Raw genomic sequence first — 20,704 nt, 5'->3', positions numbered from 1 at the left:
TACAGATTACTATTTATAGAATCTGTGTGCGTGGAACTATATTAAAGGGCACAGTGATACGATGAGCCGATTTTTATACTGGTGTAAGTCAGGGGCAGCTCCAGGGAGATCAGTAGTGTAAGCCCCGTGTCAGTGAGAGGATAATCAGGGCCGATATTACTATTCGTGGTCATGCTAATTCTGTTTCTTTACAGCCCCCAATTAGCAGTTTCCACTCCCCCTAGGAGTGGTTCTCAACTTGTGTGTTACTTGTGCTTCAGTCAGCACACAGCTGCAGTCCATGTTTCATCCTCAGGGCCATACAGGTTGTGTGCATGTATGTGTATAATATATATTTTGTGTGGCTGCAGCCACATAACACACAGAGCGGCAGGTGTGGGCTCACAACGGTAAATAGATTGAGAACCACTGCTCTAGAGGGAACCCCAGCTGTGTTTTGTGCCACCATGACAACAATGTAACATTTTTCCTTCCAGATTTGTGAGGTGATGATGCTCCTGGCAGTGAAGCTAATTACATCGGCATCACTGACGCCTCTGTCTCTGTGTTTAGATGTTGTACTGACAGTTCACAATAACTGGCTTTGATAGAGACATTACTGATGAATTTATATTTCCCCTCTGGCACTAGATTTTGATATGATGCATTTTTACTTGGTGACAAACACTCCGTAAATAAACATCCTTTTCTCTTTATCCCTTTGTAGATGTCGCTCCTATGAAGATTGCTGTGGCTCAAGATGCTGCGTAAGAGCCCTTTCAATCCAGCGCCTCTGGTATTTTTGGTAGGTTAGGACTTTTTCTTTTCCAAATGTGGACCATATAGTTGCCTTCATTTTAAGAAAGTGCTATAAACCAGGGGTTCCCAAACTTTTTGACACAGGGACCAGTAAATCCATTCACAAACTTTTGGAGGACTGGTAATGGTCATTCGCATATTTACATATTCATTAATCAAATGACGAATATTCAAATAAGTTGTTTCTGGTCCTCCCCAAGCCCCCAGTGCCAGCTTTAGCAAAGGTTTTGATATGGTCACCCACAATATTCTTGCCAGTGAGTCAAGGAATATGGATTGGATAAATGGACTGTAAGACAGGCAGAAAGCTGGTTAGACCAGGGTTTCCCAAACTTTTTACTTTATTTGGAACCCTTTTTTTTCAGTACTGTTTTTTGCAGCCCAAAAATATAAACACATAAAAAACAATACAGGGCCGCCAACAGAGAGATGCAAAGGGGGCAGCTACTATGGGGCCTGACAATTTAAAAGGAACCAGGGCTCCCAGCTGCTTCTGCCTTGACAGTGGCAGCAACTGGAGCCCTGAACCCTTTACAATTTAAATTGCCACCGGGGCCCCCAATAGTACGTGCCTGCAGCTTTTGTGGTGCTGAAAGGCTGGCTGGGGGGAAGCAAGACCCTGATTCTGCCCTTTCTGCCCAAAGCCCCAGGCTCAGCTGTCCTCAGGATCTTGGCGAAGACTCTTGTCGGCCATGTATATGCATATGTTCGGTGTATATATATATATATATATATATATGTGGATGTATACAGGCTGAGATTTTCAAAGCTGTGTAGGAGATGCACTGTCTCCATTTAAATGAATGTGATATCTGCATTTGAATCCCCAAGACAACTTTGCCCATCTCTGACATTATGTTCAGGATAAACATTGTCTGGAACAGAGTTGGAAGATAATTGATTAATGTTGGCTTAGTGCTATAGGACCAAATTCTGTTCCCATTTACACCCCATTTAAAATTTGGCCCATTGCACCCAGTGCTTCACATGACCACACAACTTTTGTAACTTCAACCTTGTTTTTCATCAGTCATTAGGGAGCTCTGCAGAGCAAACCTACTTAGCATCTGGGCTAAGAGCTAAATATTTGTGTTATTCAACAGTGACCCCTCTGGTCAGCTTAAGAAAAGGCACTGCTGTCCTCCAAAGAAATCCCCTCTGATACATGTTGCCCCAAAGACTGGGCAGGTGGCAGAAGGACATAGATCATATATGTACATCGATATTATTTGGAATTCTGTGCCAAGGAAATCTTACATGAAGTAAAGAGCTGGTAGGAGCTAATAAAAGAAAAATCAAAAAATAAAAGAAAATTAAATGGAAAACTGTGTCAGTGAACTTTAGATAAATAACAACTCTCCTAGGAACAAAATCTCTTCAGTCACTATACAGATATTAACTATGTGCTGCCATACACAGGTATCTCACCTTATGCAGTCCTGCTTTCAAAGATAATATTTTCAGAAAATCCTCTTAGCCTATGGGAGCTGATGGTGAGAGGGGAATGATCTTGGTTTCACTTATGTATGAATCTTTGAATTTCCTAGTTTTCTGGCACCCTGCTCTGTAGATAGATGCCATCTCCAAGTTTGAATTTTCTTCCTCCTTTTGTTCAGGTTCCTTCTGATGATGGGTGTTCTCTTCTGCTGCGGAGCTGGTTTCTTCATCCGAAGGCGGATGTACCCTCCACCACTTGTAGAAGAACCTACTTTTAATGTATCCTACACCAGACAGCCAGCCAACACTGCAGCAGGTCAAAGACTTCTTAAATACTAGTCTGTCTGATTTCTTCTGTGTCCATAGGAAACATTTAAAAATTGTGCAGTTTTTAGCTAGGACTAGCTGTTGAACTAGTTTAGTTTACCACATTGTGACATGGGTTCAAATTTGGCTTCAAGTATGTTGCACCATTTGTGAATGTACACCCAGTACTGAGATCCAGTAGGAGATGAAAACGGCCATTCTGGGTCAGACCAGTGGTCCATCTAGCCTAGTATCCTGTCTTCTGACAGTGGCCAGGTACTAGTCAGAGGCATGAACAAAACAGGCAATCTCAGTGCTCTCTATTCTCTTTCAAAAGAATATTTGCATTTCTTTTATTAATCCCTTCTAGAGAGTTCTTCCCCCAGGAATTTATCTCTGTGAATGCAAAACAAAGTAGGAAAATGGTTAATCACGTTGTGATATACACAGAGCATTAGGCAATGCCACATTAGTAATGATGTTCCCCTTTTATATGAATAATAAGGTACAGTTTCCTATCATTAGTCCTGTATACTAGGAAATGCCTTTGCCACAATGGAACAACCAAGCATTTTCCTTCTGCAACACTACCTAATTGTGGATTTTCCATTTTTGTTTTGCTCTCCATACTATGGAATACTGCTTTAAAAGTGAAGTGCCATTCTTTTCTTATCCCGTCTGAGCATTCTTCAGTTGTCAAACAGTGATTTTGAGGAGGTCTGCAGGATCTGTGTGGTAGTGGAACTGCTGGCCCCTCCATTCCTCCCAGCCTATCCATATACTATCCCCTGAACAGTCCCACCCAGAGAGCCCTCCAGAAAGCAGGCATGCCTTGTGCGACTTTTGGAATCCTGTCCCCTCCAGTTATGGCAGGGGGTGGGCAATAGGCTATCCTTAGGCTGGATGCAGTACTCCAGGGTTAGCCCCTGGTAGCCCACCAGTGCTTTATTTATCTGTGTGTCTGCCGGTACGGTCATTTTCTGCTCCCATTGGCCACGGATTACTGTTGCTGGCCAGTGGGAGCTGCGGGAAATGGTGTCCTGATCCATGCTGCTTCCTGCAGCTGCCATTGTCCAAAAACGGTGATCTGTAGACAACAGGAGCTGCAGCTCCTGTGACCTGCCAGGGGTTAACCCTCACAAACTGTCTCTGGCTTATTGCCCACCACTGAGTGATGGGATTCTCTTTAGCTGCAGATGATCTGCATTGGTAGCTAAGTGTACACCCACACATACCTGTTATACTCTGGCTGCCACAATGAAGACATTCCTATATATACCCTGCTCTCTGCACACACCTCTCCGTATCCATGAGCATCAACACACACCCTGAAAAGATTTTAACTCCCTCCCTTCCCCACCCATAGTACAGCTACACTGTAGCTGTGGTGTGAATGGCTGCTCATGTAGACATACCCATGCTATCTGGTCTCTAGCTAGCTCAAAACAGCAGTGGGGATGGACTTCATGTTAGCTGCAAAAGCAGGTCTGTACCCTGGAAGGTCAGTCATATTTGTGCACCCCCAAGCTGAAGACCGCACTCTTTGCTTCAGTCTTCATGGATGAGGACGTTAGGGAGATTCCCAAATCTGCACCATCCTTTGTGGGTGATGAATCTGAGGAACTGTCCCAGATTGAAGTGTCATTAGAGGAGGTTTTGGAACAAATAGAAAAACTTAATGTCAGCAAATCTCCGGGACCGGATGGCATTCATCTAAGGGTTCTAAAAGAACTCAAATGGGAAATTGCTGAACTATTATCTGTGGTTTGTAACCTATCTTTTAAATCGGCTTCTGTACTTAATGACTGGAAGGTAGCTAACGTGACACCAATATTTAAAAAGGGCTCTAGACGCGATCCTGGCAATTACAGACCGGTAAGTTTAACTTCAGTACCAGGCAAATTAGTCGAAATAATAGTAAAGACTAAAATTGTGAGGCATATAGAAGAACATAATTTGTTGGACAAAAGTCAGCATGGTTTCTGTAAAGGGAAATCATGTCTTAATAATCTATTAGAGTTCTTTGAAGGGGTTAACAAACGTGCAGACAAGAAGGATCCAGTAGATATAGTACACTTAGATTTTCAGAAAGCCTTTGACAAGGTCCCTCACCAAAGGCTCTTGTGTAAATTACATTGCCACGGGATAAGAGGGAAGGTCCTTTCATGGATTGTTAAAAGACAGGAAACAAAGGGTAGGAATAAATGGTAAATTTTCAGAATGGAGAGGGGTAACTAGTGGTGTCCCACAAGGGTCAGTCCTGGGACCAATCTTGTTCAACTTATTCATAAATGATCTGGAGAAAGGGGTAAGCAGTGAGGTAGTAAAGTTTGCGGATGATACCAAACTGTTTAGGATAGTCAGGACAAAAGCAGACTGTGAGGGGCTCCGAAAAGATCTCACCAAACCGAGTGATTGGGCAACAAAATGGCAAATGAAATTTAATGTGGATAAGTGTAAAGTAGTGCACATTGGGAAAAATAACCCCAACTATACGTACAGTATGATGGGGGTTAATTTGGCTACGACAAATCAGGAAAGAGATCTTGGAGTTATCGTGGATAGTTCTCTGAAAACTTCCACACAGTGTGCAGCGGCGGTCAAAAAGGCAAATCGGATGCTAGGAATTATTAAGAAAGGGATAGAAAATAAGACAAAGAATATCTTACTGCTCCTGTATAAAACTATGGTACGCCCGCATCTTGAGTACTGTGTACAGATGTGTTCTCCTCACCTCAAAAAAGATATTTTGGCCTTGGAAAAGGTTCAGAAAAGGGCAACTAAAATGATGAGGGGTTTGGAACGGGTCCCATATGAAGAGAGTTAAAAACGACTGGGACTTTTCAGTTTAGAAAAGAGGAGACGGGGGATATGATGGAGGTATATAAAATCATGAGTGGTGGGGAGAGGGCGAATAAAGAAAAGTTATGTATTAGTCCCATAATAGAAGAACTAGAGGACACCAAATGAAGTTAATGGGTAGCAGATTTAAAACTAATAAAAGAAAATTTTTCTTCACACAGCGTGTAGTCAACCTATGGAACTCCTTGCCAGAGGAGGCTGTGAAGGCTAGGACTATAACAGAGTTTAAAAAAAAGCTAGATAATTTCATGGAGGTTAGGTCCATAAAAGGCTATTAACCAGGGGATAGAAATGGTGTTCCTGGCCTCTGTTTGTCAGAGGCAGGAGACAAATCGCTTGATCATTGTCTTCGGTCCACCCTCTCTGGGGCACCTGGTGTTGACCACTGTCGGCAGACAGGCTACTGGGCTAGATGGACCTTTGGTCTGACCCAGTACGGCCATTCTTATGTCCTCACTGCTATGTTTAGCAAGCTAGCTGAAAATCACGTCCCAGCTGCAGTGGAAACATAGATGGATTACACTGCCTCACAGATAGACTTGGCTGTAGGATGATTATTTCTTTTCCCCCTCCCTCTGCTCTTCCCCCTACCCTCCCAAAAAACAGATAGTGTGTCAAAACATCTGTCTTCTGACTGAAAAAGTCAGAGTTTCAGTTAGGGTGTCTCTTTTTCCACAAGAGACTTATGAGTCCACCCTGAACCTCAGAAACCTTTCTGATGAAAACTATGTAAAAACTGATATGGTTTTGCAAAACATTTCAGCTTCAGTGAAGCAGCATATTTCAGTGACAGAAGGTTAAGTGAAAATCTGCCATGCAATCATAAGCAGCAGGTCACTTGGAGAGAGCTTAAGTTCAGACTTTCCAGTGTCTCCCATATCCTATTGCACACAGTCACACAATGTAAATTCTGGAAATACCCCTGATCAGTGCATTCTTATACATGTGCGCACTCGTTCTCTCTGTCAGAGATCTAACTTCATCTTTTTATTTTTCTCTTTAAAGTATTCCTCTTTTTCATTTGTTAAACGTGTTCAGTACCTAGGAGATTCTGTTCAGTGAGAAACACACACATGTGCTCTTATTCTTTTGATTACCAATCACATATTTCCCTAGTGAGAGAATTTATTTCATAGATGGAGAAAAAAATATTAAAAAGTATGATGAGTCTTGGAAATAAGCCAGAGGTTATATATATATACAGGGAGCATCACATGGCTGGATTGGCAAATATATTTAATTATTTAGTTGGTAATGATCCACACATGGTAGAAGTCTTGTGCAAATAGAAAATAGCTATTTAGTTAGGTCTTTTAATGTCCAATTATGCCACATGCTTTTATTTTATTTTTTTTTTAAGTCTTAAGATTTGGTCCAAAGCCTATTGAACTCAATGAGAATCCTTCTTGTTGACTTTGGTGAGCTTTAGATTAGAGATGTAAAAGGTTAACCAGTTGCCTGCTAAGGATTAGGTTTACTGGAATGCTTACTTAGTAACATGTTAAACTGCATGAGGCTAGCTGGTGGAAACCAGCAGGCAGGGTCGCATGGCGGGCAGTGGGACCCCAGCTGCGGCTGCACTGTAGCATCCCCAGGCAGGAGGCACAGCAGCCCCAGACGCACCACAGCCACCCTGGCAGGGACAGGTGGGACCCCAGCCCTGGTCATGCCACAGCAGCCCCAAACCCCAGCTGCGCTGTAGCAGCCTGAGACCTCCGCTCCAGCTGCATCATCATGCCTGCCCAATGTCCTAGTACAGTTCCCCACCCTGGCTGCCCTGCACCCACCAATGATTAACTGATTAAACAGTGTAATTGTAATTGTTTAACTGTTCTGGTGGATATTTATGGCTCTACTTTAGATTAAGCCCTTAATTTGTGCTTTCTCAGTCTCTCTCATGTGAGCCCCAGCCACTGTGAATTCCTCTGTATTCCTGACCTTGTCTGAGGTCTGTTACAGTAAAGCACTCAGAGGGCCTGCAGGATGCTGAGCACCTATAGCTCGCTGGGAGTGAAATGGATTTGTGGCAGCTTAGCATCCCATTTTTGAGGTTCTGACGGGTGTTAATAGTTCTGCTATAGTAAACACATGGGATCTGATCCTCGAAGGTCGGGATCCAGCCCTTATTTGGCTGTTGGGTTTATCTAAAGTGTCACTGATCCGAATACCAATGTAGAAATATATTGGTTACTATGGTGTACTTGTGCAAGGCATTTTAATGCTTATCAGCGCACATTGTTCCTTGGCTGATACGGTGAAGTACATGGTTATGCGTCTTAGGGTTTCCATCTAATTTTTTCTTCTTACTATATCCAAATTGTATCTGCAGGCAGCTGGATATAATGTAATATAATGTACATGCCTATGAGAGAAGGGCTGTGATTGCAAGTTGAGGTCTGGTGGTGTTTTTTCTTTACAAAACAAGTTCAGTGTAGGAGCAACAGCCCTGGAAACTGAACTCTTCTGTTCATGGAAGAAGTCATCACAGAGCATATGTCCCCAGAGCACATGATCTGGAAAAAACAGCTTGAGGGGATGAGTAGTAGTTCAGTCTCTGTCTCTACTCGATGCCTTGGTTGCCTTCTGAGTCTCCCAGCAAGGTACTAATAAGTGCAATGGTGATTGGTTATGATGTCAACAGCTGGCCATTGGACTGTGGCCATCCACCTCCTGTGACCGGGGAGCCAGCAGGTAGAAACAAGCTTTGTGCATTCCATTGGCCATGCATCACATACTCCAATTAAAACTTGCTGTGCATCAGTTACCTTTAGGCTACGTCTACACTGGCATGATCTTGCGTAAGAACTCTTTTGCGGAAGAGTTCTTGTACAAAAACTCTACACTGGCATGTGCGTTTGTGCAAGAGATGTGCTTTTGCGCAAGAGCATCCATGCCAGTGTAGACACTCTCTTGCACAAGAAAGCTCTGATGGCCATTTTAACCATCGGGCTTTCTTGCGCAAGAAATTCATGTTTATACTGGCCTCTTGCGCAAGAGAGCTTATTCCTGTGCAGGAGCATCATAGTACTTGCGCAAGAAGCACTGATTTCATACATTAGAACATCAGTGTACTTGCGCAAGAACTCGTGGCCAGTGTAGACAGGCAGCAAGTTTTTGCGCAAAAGTGGCTGCTTTTGCGCAAGATCATGCCAGTGTAGACACAGCCCTAGAAAAGAGCATGTTTTTCCTTTCCTTAGAGCTAGAGCAGCATGATATGAACCTGTTTGCAGTACATTTTACCATTGCATTGTAAAGTCGTGTATTTTCATTTCATTTCTTTTAGGATCACAGCAACCAGGGATGCCATACTACACGGATCCAGGAGGGCCTGTGATGAATCCCATGGCTATGGCTTTCCATGTCCAGCCCAACTCCCCACAAGGGAATCCAGTATACCCACCTCCACCCTCTTACTGCAACGCACCACCACCCCCATATGAGCAGGTGGTAAAATCCTCCACGTAACAACTCTGCAGCTCTGTTACCTGACTTTGTAAGAAGCAGGTGCCATTGCAAAGGGACTTGGGTAGAGGGCCTCTGCCCTTCTGAACACTTGCTAATTCTCCTGCCACACGCTTACCGTTCTCATTACTTTGGAAGGATGATTGATTTTTTTTTTTTTGTGGTAGGGAGTGAATTTTCATTTTGATGTATTCAAAACGAAAACACTGTCTTTTTAATGCTTTTAATGGCAACCTATATTTAAATCCAATATGTTTTCCCTTTATTTATTGTTTCAAAGGTGTATGTTAACATATTGTGGCAAAATACGGTAGCAGATTTATGCAACCACAAAGTGATGTACGCTCTCTGAAAATCCAGACAAACGTGGTACTCTGCTAGAGTAGAAACGAAAGGCGCGATCTGGAGGAAAGAGTCAGGGAAAGATATTTATGTGAAGTCTGACCACCCGCCTGTGGTTTTCTAGGAAAGCTCTGTTCTGAGACACAGAATGGGGACAGTCAGTGTATTATGGAAGCCAGTGAGTGAGAAAGTTGAGTGGCACTCACTCATGGCAGTGAGTTCTGCTTGGAACGAGTCCCACTTGAGAGCTTCACTTCTACAAAAGGGGTGGATCCAAGAAATCATGGCTGTGCAGGACTGCAGTGATTCCACATGCTCCTGGACTCTGAACTTGCCACCTTAATCCTGGCTCCACTTCTCCTTTTGAAACTTTCTGAAAAGTGGTGGGGGTTTTTTTTTGTTTTTGGGGGGGGGGGGGGGGGGTTTGCCAAGGATAAGATTGTAAAATATAATTGATGATCTAAATATTAGATTGGCCTATCTATGGCAGGGAAGATGTTATCAGCTCACATAGCAACCCTTGTAGAGAAACTTCTTAGAAATATGTCAGTGCACAGAAGGGTTTTTTTGCCCTAAAGTTAAAATAGAAAAAAAAGAGAACTTAGGCCCAGATCCTCAATGTATTTAGGCACTGAACTTGCATCTGGGCTTTGGGCTCCCATCTTAGTCCCTTTGGAACCACTGGGAGTTTTGTCCTTGACTTCACTGGGTGATGACTAGGTCCTTGTTCCATACAGCATGTTAGCTCGCTGGTTTTGGTTATGGTCTTACAGCTACAGAGTGGAGTACAAAAGGGTGTTGTGTTCTCCAATCAAGAGATTTGAAAATTCTCTCTTAACAATGCTTTAAGCACAATAACTTTCTATGACATCTGTTTAAGAGTTGCTTCTCAGTCTAATGCATGGACATTTTGACCATGCAGCTATCATGCTGAAAATGTCCTCCTCGTTTTTATTTGCCTCATATTTCTGGTAGGTTCTTTGAGTGGCAGTGGCCACTCCCTAACTTCAAACAAACAAAACCTTTTCTCCTGAAATTCTTATGGATGGTTGGTTTTACAGACATTTTTGCACTTATTTTGATTATTTCCAATTAAAGTATGGTGCTTTTACTGCTGCTCGAACTGAAGTTACACCAGTTCAATGTATCCCATTGAATGAATGTTGGGGCCCATGTTTAACTGAACACACAATCCCAAGATATCTGGGCTACGTCTACACTGCAGGCTTTTTGCATAAGAACTGTTTTGCACAAGAGTTCTTGCGGAAAAGTACTTGAGCAAGAGTGCGTCCATACTGCCATGTGCTTTTGCGCAAGAGCGTCCATGGCAGTGGGATTGCTCTCTTGCACAAGAAAGCTCTGATGGCCATTTTAGCCCTAGAGGTTTCTTGCTATAGAAACCCCTGTTGCCCGTCCACACTGCCTCCTTGCGCAAGAGCTCTTGTGCAAGAGAACTTATTCCTCGTAGGGAGAGGAATAACTCTTGCACAAGAAGCGCTCTGCTCCAACGCCTTACTGTAAATTTACTTGTGTAAAAATGCACGTGCAGTGTAGACGCGCCACAAATTTTTGCACAAGAACAGCTGTTCTTGTGCAAAAAGCCTGCAGCGTAGACATAGCCCTGCATTGCACAGGGGAAATTGAGGGCCTTATTTGGCCTTTCTCACTAGTGATGTTGTGTCTGAAAGCCTACTTCTTAGCCCAGGTTGAGCTTTCCAGGTCTAACAATCAAAACTAAACATCTTTTTGTTTGTAAATTGTGCACTGTCAGTACAGAAAGTACTGAGTACCAGTAAATCCAAGAACCCTTCCCCCTCTTTTTAGTCATTTTTCCAAATGGAAGTACCCTTTAAAGCAGGATGGAGAACCTTTTTTGGGTCAAGCCACTGACCCACAGAAAAATCAGTTGAGTGCGGCACACAAAAACCCCTCCCTGACATGGCATCCAAATGAGGAGAAAGACACTTCCCACATTCCTGTTGCACACCAGAGCATAACGGGGCCCAGCCTAGTATATTTTGTGTGCTTCAGCCCCATGGTGAGGCAGAAGGGGGGCTGGAGTTCTAGCACAGGCTCCCCATTGTAGGGGGAGACCCTGAGCCTTGGGGGGGCGGAATCCAGGCAAGCCAAGGGCTACATCCAGCTCCTGAGGTTCCCATCCCCTGCTTTAAAGGATCAAACCCAGCAGTCCTAACGTGGGCAGAATTCCTATTGATTGTATGGCATCTAGGAGAAAATATTTTCGGGAGGGCCACTCCTGGTATTCTCTGGGAGGAATTGGTCTGCTATAAATACACTAAAATTACATCTGTTTGAATTGTGTTGCACTGAATGGGCTTCGGTGAATGTGACGTTCCAGTCATAGAAAGACATTTCATAAACGCCTGTGGATGATTTGTAGGCAGTCATAAGGGGCCAAATCCCAATCATGCTGGAGTCGATGGGAGATTTACCATTGATTGCAATGGGATCGGGATTTGTCCCAAAGGAAAGGATTAAACTTGGTTAATAAGCAGAGGCTTCTCCTGCCAGCAGCAGTGGGTAGCATTTTGCCTTTGTGCTGGGTTTTATCTCAGCATTTAACTATTCGTCTTACTTTCAGGAAGAAATAAATGAAAGGCTAAAGATGACATCAGAGGTTAAAAATGCTAACCTGTAAGGCTGGGTTGTTCGGGGAGTTTTCTAAATAAAAGGGCTTATCTGTAGAAACATTTTGTTTGTGGCAAGCTGAGTCACGAATCTACCCCATGCCAGCCTGCTGCGCCATATGGACCCTGCTGATATGCAGTAAGAGTTCCTTAGTACATGGATTTGCAGGTTGGATCTCTCTGGTCCAGCACATTCAGGACCTGACTGGTCCCGGATAAGGGATTTTGCTGGACCGGGGAAGGTCATTGCTGGGGGCCCCCCCTTGCCTCTTGTCTCTCCCCCCCACCTCCGACCCTCCAGTCATGGCTTCGCTGCCAGCCTTCCAGCCAACTTCCCCCTGCTGCCAGCTGCTCTGCACACACGGCTCCCAGCCCCACCATCTGATGCACAGCCTTACCTCCAGGCTCTCGGCCCCACGGGGCAGCCCCCTTGCTGGGGTTCAGCTGCACTGCAGAGTGACAGCCCAGCTTGGGCTTCAGTCTTGCTGGGCACCCCTGCTGCCTCCTAGTCCTTCTGAGCAGCTATGCCACTTGGCAGTAGTGGGGCTGCTGGGCTCCTTGTTGTGCTGCCGGGTGGCTGGCCCGTTACTAGGCTCCAACAAAAGGAATGCTGGTAAAGTCAATGCAATTCCACTGGTATGAGATTAGAACTAGGCCCTGCATTTGCACTTGTATTAAAGACCACAGGTAGTTATTAAATCAGATCATATGGGCTCATGTTCAACATGTGGTTTAGGAGTGTTGATAGTGACGTTCATAACCATTTATCTCTTTGGGGAAAAAAAAAGAGACATTCCTACTTACTGAGACTGTAGGATTTCATGATACATGGCAAAGCTCATTCCTTTCTGTTGTGCTGGTACATTGCATTCCAACATGAACTTTGACCTGATCTCTTGCTTATCCTTACAGCCTACTTTGCAGATTTAAAACCAGCTAATCAAATTCTAATTTTTTTTTGTTCTTCTTTTTTGCAAACTTGAGAGAGTTGATGTGAAATCGCAAACCAAACTTTGTGAAACCTGTGATATTTTTGATTGTCCTAATATTGGGTGGTAATAAAGACATCAATGGGCAAAATTCTTCTCCATTCCACCCAGCTAATAATGGCTGAACAAAACAATCTAAATTTACTGTAATCTCTTTTTTTGTTGTTGTTGCATATCTCTCGCTAGCTCCCATTATTATAGTACCCAAAGTGCCAGATCCTGCAAACACATATGTGCTTAACCTTAAGCAAGGAGGCTTCAGTACAAGTACTCGGGGCCTGAAAATTAAGATTGCACATAAATGTTTGCAGAATTGAGGCCTGACCACTGACTATTGAGAGCTCCTTGTTGCTCATACGGTTTTGCTACTTACGTGTATGCAGTGGGAACAGAATGTTGGTGGGAAAACCTGCAGTGCAAACCTGTGAAGACTCGCACATAGTGAACTCTCCTATTGCAGTGTTATTCATGGGCTTAATAGATTTTTTAGAAGGGATCAATAGATAAAGCTAGTCTGACCTGTATAACACAGACCAGTGGCTTTCATCCAATTACCCTTCCATTGAAACCTACATTGAAGAACACTGTAGAAAAACATGCATTTCCAAAGTATCACAGCAATACTATGTTGTCCTCAGAATATTACCGTTAAAATATTCTTCCTGCAGTGGCCGGTGGTAAGGATGCAGCAGCTGCTTCTGACTTCGCAATGCAGGCCCTATGAACATATGAGATACATGTATGATGTGGTCAAAAGACCCATTTACCCACATAGCACAGTTGTATGTATTTTCTAAACTAGGGTGAACAGTAACTGTAAGCTGCCTATGATCACATAATATGGCTGCATTTACACTATTTTTTTTAACTGAATCAAGGGAGTCTTTTTTCTTTGAGTAGGTCCTATGATGTGAGTGAATAGGTGTTGTTAAACCCTTTTATATTATTAAATGTGTCTAAGATTTGTTGTTTTCCTGATTACGTTGAGTAGAAAGAACCCTTTTCCAGTGGATTCTTATGCTGTATATTTAAATTCAACTTCTGGTGAAGTTTTTCTGCAATTCAAATGTTTCTTTTGCTATTGTTGGTGGATTATAACCACCTCTTACAATGAAGTCAAACTCCTGTTCTAGTGAAGTTGTTTGGTACTTAATTGCAAACACAGCAGCACTGTGGATAAATCTAAGAATTATTTGCAGATTGCTTGCATGCTTTTCTTCTCCTTTTGGTTTCTAAGTTTTGGGGGGTTTTGTTTTTTGTTTCCCTTTAGTTTACAGGAAAAAAAAAAGGTGGAAAGAAGCCCTGTAACTTTTGATAGGGTCATGTTTCATATGTATGCAAAATAAAATTGATCTGGGTATGTCTATTACTTCTTTTGCTCAGTGTGGCTTGGGAACAGTGATGGGGAACGAGGTGGAGAAGTTAGACCTTCTACTGCTTGTGACTACTGCTGTTACCTTAAAAAGGATCCAATAGAAAGTTCAATTGAAATTGCATTTTATTAAAGCAAAATTAAGCAACAGAGCAGAGAAAGAGGGCAATAAACATGATTAGGTAGCGAGAGGCAAGCATTTAAATGGTTTTATTACTAGTGGAGAGCTGGACAGGTGCTCAGTTTTGTAGAAAACAGAGGAACATAGAACTCCCAAATACGCAAAGCTATTTATAGGCAACTGTGTTCCTGCCTCTCGCCTCTTATCGTCTGACTTGGCTTTGTCTATTCTATGCAGCATTGGGCAATGTACACGCAGTTTGCTGACAAAATCCTTCCAACCATTATTGCATTGTCAACAGGGAGCCTGCTGCCAATGAACTGCACCATTTACGCTACCAGTTGCTGAGGCAAAACTTTTGCTTTTCGGGGAGCAAAAGTTTTGTTGCTCAATTGCAAATCTTCTTGCGCAAGAATGCGTAGTGTAGACGTAGCCTCTGTGTGCGGAGTTTTAATGCACACCTGGAGAAAGCAGTGGCTAAGGCTCTGTTTTTAAGACATTAGCTGATAAATGAGGGTGCTTTGATGCTGGGTGCAGCTGTTCCTCCTGTTTGACAAAAATGAAATGGTGTGAGTAACTCTGGCATTTTTAGGGCTAGATTTACAAGGGGGACTGGGGCCTAGCTCTACTCTGCTTAGGTGCAAGATGTACACTGGGTGTCCAGACTTAGGGATCTTGGTTCATACCCTCAAAGCAAAATGGAGGCGCTGTAGGGTCCTTACAGGTAGGATGAGGCAGCAGGGAATAGAGGGTTGAGGGTATAAATTTGGGACCTTTTTCTAAAATGACGGTCACTGACGTGACTGTAGGCTCTAGTGGAATATACAAAAAGTGCTTATGGTTATTGAGCTCAATGGGAATTAGGCATCTCAGTAGATTAGGCAGTTCTAAAACTCCCACCAGGTGTATGTTTGCATCTTTAAGGGAGTTTGGATGCAGGAGTGAGCTCCTGGTGGGGAGTGGTGTTCAGAAGGGGGTTCCACGCTGGGCAGGCTCTGGCAGGGTTCAGGACACAGCTGGGGATTGGTGGTGCATGGAGTGGAATCCGGGTGGCACTTACCTTAGGTGGCTCCCTGAAGGCAGCAACATATCCCCCGGCTCCTAGGTGGAGGTACAGCCAGACAGGTCTCCGTGGTGCATGCTGTTACCTCAGCCTGCAGGTGGTGCTCCTCTTCCACTCTCATTGGCTGCAGTTTCTGTCCAATGGGCACTGCAGAGCCTACCCCAAGCATCCCTCCTTGTCTTAAGAGCCGAGGGCCATGTTACTGCTTGCAGAGCCAGGTAAGGAGTCTACCAACACAACCAGAGTCACTGGGGTCCCTTTTTGACTGAGTGTTCTGGTCCAACAGTGGACAGCTGGCAACCTAAAGGCCCATTTGCGACACAGTGCTGCCCTACAATCCAGCTCTGCTAATGTGCCACGCTGTTAGTGATGTGACAGTGACTACGGGTCCCAAGCACTAATCATGTTTGAAAAGGGCAAGGCTTTTACGGGTATCACCAGTGAATAAAAATATAGCACTTTTTTTTCCCATGCACATGACCTCTGATTTTAACATCACTGCCGTTCCTTTGCCACAAATGGCTCATTAAGTGCGGACACACCAAAGTTTTAGTTCAATGGGCTTTCTGGAACCACAAGCCTAGAATTTGTTGGGGGTTTTTAAAAATAAGCACAGCTAGGCACTACTATATGCCTGCTTCTTCCAGTGCATGGAGCTTGCATTAACGAAGGTCCATGGCAAAAGCTAGGCGGGGGAATCAGACTTCACATTTAGTGGTCGGTTTCCTACTCTATCCAGCATGTTGCCTGTTTAAAGCGTGAGATGCTGCCACACCACAGGCTGCTCTTGTCCAGTTTTTGACTAGTGGATTGGAGGTTTGGTGCTCAGCTGTTATGAACCAGAGCTAATGTGTATTTTTTTAAAACTAGCCAGTGACAGTGCCTTATATTGCACATTAAGCTCCAGCCAACCAACGTTACTTCCCAGAACTGACGGGGGCAAGACCAGGGCCATAATCCCTACAATGAACTTGGGAACAGATGTCAGAATGCACCAGACTGATTGCCAGTCTGATATTTACACCAGCTGGAAAGCCAGTGTTTATTTTTAACTGAAGAAAGTCGTAGGATCTGATTGTGAGCATGCACAGATCATACATGTTTATGTCAACATATACCTGGAAGGCTCATTGAGTGTTGACAAGATCACCATCACATTGATATGACATGTCAATTAAATTCAGGAAGAGGTGAGGGGTGCTAGCTCTGGCTAGGGTGCTGCTTACCTCAGGTGGCTCACGGTCTGTGGTGCGTCAGAGCGAAGGCAAATTCCCCTGACCCCGCCTTGTCCAGCCCTGCAATGTTGCTGCTACCACAATGGAGCCAGGCAGCTCTGCACTCTACCTGTGCCAGCCCCAAAGCTCCTATTGGCCACAGTTCCTGGCCAATGGGAGCTGTGGGGACAGATGCATGCAGACTTGAACTTACCCTCATTGTCTGTCCCTGTGCCACGCTGAGGAGCACAGTTCCAGTCCTACCATAGAGCACCAAGATTCAGGGGCTTCCAGCCCATGGCATGGAGATTTGACCCAGGTTGGATGAAATTAAGCAGCGGGCTAGAGGTTTCCCAGCCCTGCATTAGGCCTATGGTGGACTGTGCATATTGAATAGCAACACTGCATACAAGAGTAGGGAACAAAGTAAGAGAATAAAGCTTGTATCCAAATGAAACTGCAGGTTTGGGAAGGCATTGTTTAAAACAGGCAAAAAGGAACCTTCACTTTAGAGTTTAAAGAGAAGCTAGATAATTTCATGGAGGTTAGGTCCATAAAAAGCTATTAGTCAGGAGATAGAAATGGTGTCCCTGGCCTCTTTGTCAGAGGCTGGAGAAGGATGGCAAGAGACAAATCGCTTGACCATTGTCTTCGGTCCACCCTCCAGGATACTGGGCTAGATGGACCTTTGGTCTGAACCAGTACGGCCGTTCTTATGTTCACTTCTAATAAGCCCCTTTTTGCAGATGAAACTACGTACTTACATCATAAACATTTTAAAACACTGTGAAGTGTGGAAAAAGCAGGCTTAGTTCTCTTCCTAGTCAATCTTAGAATCATAGGACTGGAAGGGACCTCAAGAGGTCATCGAGTCCAGCCCCCCGCCCTCAAGGCAGGACCAAGCTCCGGCTACAATACTTGATGCAATACTTCTTCCCTCTGCCTGGAACAAAACATATTATTATACAACAGATCCTCCAGAGTACACGCAGCTGCACTGTCTTCAGTAGAGCGACGCTGATTTATGCCTTCTGAAGATCTGGACCTATAAGACAGTTTGTCCTTTTATTGAACATAAGGATGGGGGGGTGTTGCTTAACACAAATCTTCATTTTATTTTTTGTATGTATTTTATTTTTTTGCATAACAAGTTTCAACTGCAGGTCATTGTGATCATTTGTTTTATTAATACTCTTGTATCACCCTCAGCTTGCTAACATTTACAGCTCCTTTCAAACTGGATGGGCTATTAGACCTGTTGAAATTCAAAACAAAGAAAGGAAATGATTTGTTCTCCTTCCATCTCAGAAGTGGTGCACCTTCCTGAATTACCAATAACTAGACACTTCTCTTCTTCCCACCCTGGTCTGCCCACGTTTACTTACATATTGTAAATGGCATGCTTCCTTCAGTGGATATGCTTGTTATGACCAAAAAGTACTAACGAGAAAAGTCTAACTGCTCTCCCAGTTTCACTCTTTGCTATTGCATGTTTGAGAAGTGGTGGTATGATAAGACACTCTCAGGCTATGTGTACACTGCTGCGATCTTGCGCCAGAAGTATGCAAATGAGGCTAAGCATGGACTATTGCTGAGCCTCATTTGCATACCTAATGAGCCGCCATTTTGCGGACGAGGCTCTTACACAAGTGTCTACACTGCCCCTTCTTGCGCAAGAAAAACCCTCTAGCCGTTATTCCTGAAAATAATCAGCATAATGGCAAGAGGGTTTTTCTTGCGCAAGAAGGGGCAGTGTAGACAGCTCCTTCTGGCACAAGAGCCTCTTCCACAAAAATGGCAGCTCATTAGGTATGCAAATGAAGCTCAGTGATATTCCATGCTTAGCCTCATTTGCATACTTCTGGCACAAGATCGCGCCAGTGTAGACATAGCCATGGTGTCTACTGGTAAGTGTTTAAGGAACTAAGAAATACTTTATGTAGGCAGGTAGGCCTATTTTCAGGGCCCAACTGAAGACATCTTAAAGGGGATTCTCTCTCTGAATGTGCTGAGTCCCTATGTCTCACAAATCAGGTCCCTTACAGCTTTTCATGGTAAAAATGGAGCCACCACAAATCATGTCTGAAAATTTAAGTCAGATTCTTTAAACGTAACTTCTCAAAGAAGAGGGTGTGTGGGGGGGGTAAATGTTCCTTATGAAAAAAATAGAGAAGTACAGCGCAGAAAGCTTTAGGTTTTGTTTGGAAATTATCAGCTCATTTAAGATATAACCATGTATTAACCTGGTCACTATATTACACTGGACTATCTCATTCATCGGGTCAATTGGAACCTCAGCCATAGTCACATTACAGAAATAGCGAGGCTGCTACTGTTACTCATGCACAAAAGGGACAAGACTGGGATTGAGAGAACAGCTTTTGGCTTACAACAAAAGACTCACGTCTATGGAACACACCAAGAAACATGCAAACACTTGAAAAACCTGAAAAGAACAACTGCAAAAAAAGAGTTCAAAACTTAATCTTTCTTTCCACCACTGAAGGCATCACTTAAATAAAACCTGGGCATGGCTTCTGATTCATGCTTTAATGACTAGTGGTCCTTTGGAGAAAGAGGTGTGAAGAGGGATTTCCCTGTTCCTCATTTAGGCTTTAAAGTTGGTTCAGTGTAAGAGGCACTAGACAGTCTCATCACTCTTGACACGGAGTTTCCAATCCAACAGGTCTCTTAGCTGTCCTGTTTCACTTTGTTTTCTCTCCTTTGAGGCCCAAGTTCAAATGCTGGAAACTGGGAAGTCTCTGGTACCAGTATGTCCGATAGGAAATGAATAGCTCCCGCCATGCCTGAAACATACAAATTGATTTCTTATTACAGTAACCTAAGAATTTAAAAACAATCAAGAGTTCAAACCAAATATATACAAACCCATTTTAAAACATCCAGCATTCAGCTCGGGGAGGGGGAGGGGGGGAGAGAATCTTATCAGTGTTTCCTCTAATATATTTTCATCAGTGATGTGTAAAATAATTTACACTCTTATGTCTGCAAAGAGTCTGGCATATTTTGGACATGATCTCAACATATTTCAATAATCAAAAAGCCCATTATCCTAATTTAGGTTGTGGCTCCATAGCGGCAGCTCTTGAAATTAAAAAGGCCCCTTCTTTTCTGAATCCTTGTTTATCATCATAACAGTCACAAATTCCATGCCACTGGATCAGCAAGGTATTTATTGTTAGCAAGAAAGAATCGCCCTAATCAAAATCAAGGCCCGGTTGTGCAAAGTGCCATACAAATACATAGTATTAAGGTAAGTAAAATTTGGGTGCCAGGAAAGATAATAGAATCTAAGCATTTTAGAGTGATTCTTGCTACTCTCCATAGACACCTGCCATGTCTTGTAAATGGAGTTCTGCCGATATGGATGCATAATGTGTAGTCATGTTAACATTGCAGATTAACAACGTCTTAAAATCATTTGTAAACAACCACCCTAAAAACAAAACAAAAACAAGATTCTCACTTCAAACCTCTTGCACCTAGATTTTTAAAACTTGAGACTTTTTTTTTTTAATCTTTCACAGAAAAGAAAGATATGGGAGAGGCTGCTGCAGTGGTTTAACAAGAAACTAACTCCAAGAATGTAAGTGAGAAGTCACTCAAAGTGTGTCAGCTTTTATAATGCATACTCACGGATGTTATCTACAATAGGCAAACTTTGAAATACAGGAAATGGCAAGCAAACTATGCCATTACTGGACACTGAATTTCATACCCTTAGGCTATGTCTGCAGTGCAGGTATTTGTCGGCAGAGATTATGCTAATGAAGCGCTCATTAGCATTTGTCATGCTGTCATTTGCATATTCTCTGCCGATGCTTTTTGCGCAAAAACTAGCAGTGTAGACGGGTCCATTTTGCGCAAAAAAACCCCTTTTGTGCAAGATCCTGTATACCTCCTTTTTTGAGGCATAAGAGATCTTGAACAAATGGGTTTTTTGCACAACACAGCGCTTCATTAGCATGCTCTCTGCTGACAAATACCTGCAGTGTAGACATAGCCTCAGACATGGTCATAATTAAGAAACTATTACAATAATCTGTCTGTTACAGTGTATTAGAAAGCC

At 43.4% G+C, this 20,704-nt stretch overlaps 2 protein-coding genes across 3 annotated transcripts in view; one reads left to right on the top strand and one right to left on the bottom strand.

The window, feature by feature from the left end:
• VOPP1 (VOPP1 WW domain binding protein) overlaps nucleotides 1-14,213 on the top strand; it is a 97,415-nt gene extending 83,202 nt beyond the window's left edge. Inside the window, exons 3-5 of the mRNA XM_006124110.5 lie at nucleotides 707-784; nucleotides 2,415-2,551; nucleotides 8,687-14,213. Of these exons, the coding sequence (XP_006124172.1) occupies nucleotides 707-784; nucleotides 2,415-2,551; nucleotides 8,687-8,868 (397 nt within the window). The 3' untranslated portion in view covers nucleotides 8,869-14,213. The remainder of the gene's footprint in view (nucleotides 1-706; nucleotides 785-2,414; nucleotides 2,552-8,686) is intronic.
• LANCL2 (LanC like glutathione S-transferase 2) overlaps nucleotides 9,631-20,704 on the bottom strand; it is a 64,812-nt gene continuing 53,738 nt past the window's right edge. For both annotated transcript variants that reach the window (XM_075921719.2, XM_075921720.2), the window contains exon 9: nucleotides 9,631-19,421. In XM_075921719.2, coding sequence (XP_075777834.1) covers nucleotides 19,306-19,421 — 116 coding nt within the window. In that variant the 3' untranslated portion in view covers nucleotides 9,631-19,305. The remainder of the gene's footprint in view (nucleotides 19,422-20,704) is intronic.

This window comes from Pelodiscus sinensis, chromosome 2, assembly GCF_052426305.1.
Source record: "Pelodiscus sinensis isolate ZL-2025 chromosome 2, ASM5242630v1, whole genome shotgun sequence".
Classification (NCBI taxonomy): Eukaryota; Metazoa; Chordata; order Testudines; family Trionychidae; genus Pelodiscus; species Pelodiscus sinensis.
This window is presented reverse-complemented; position numbering and strand designations above follow the sequence as displayed.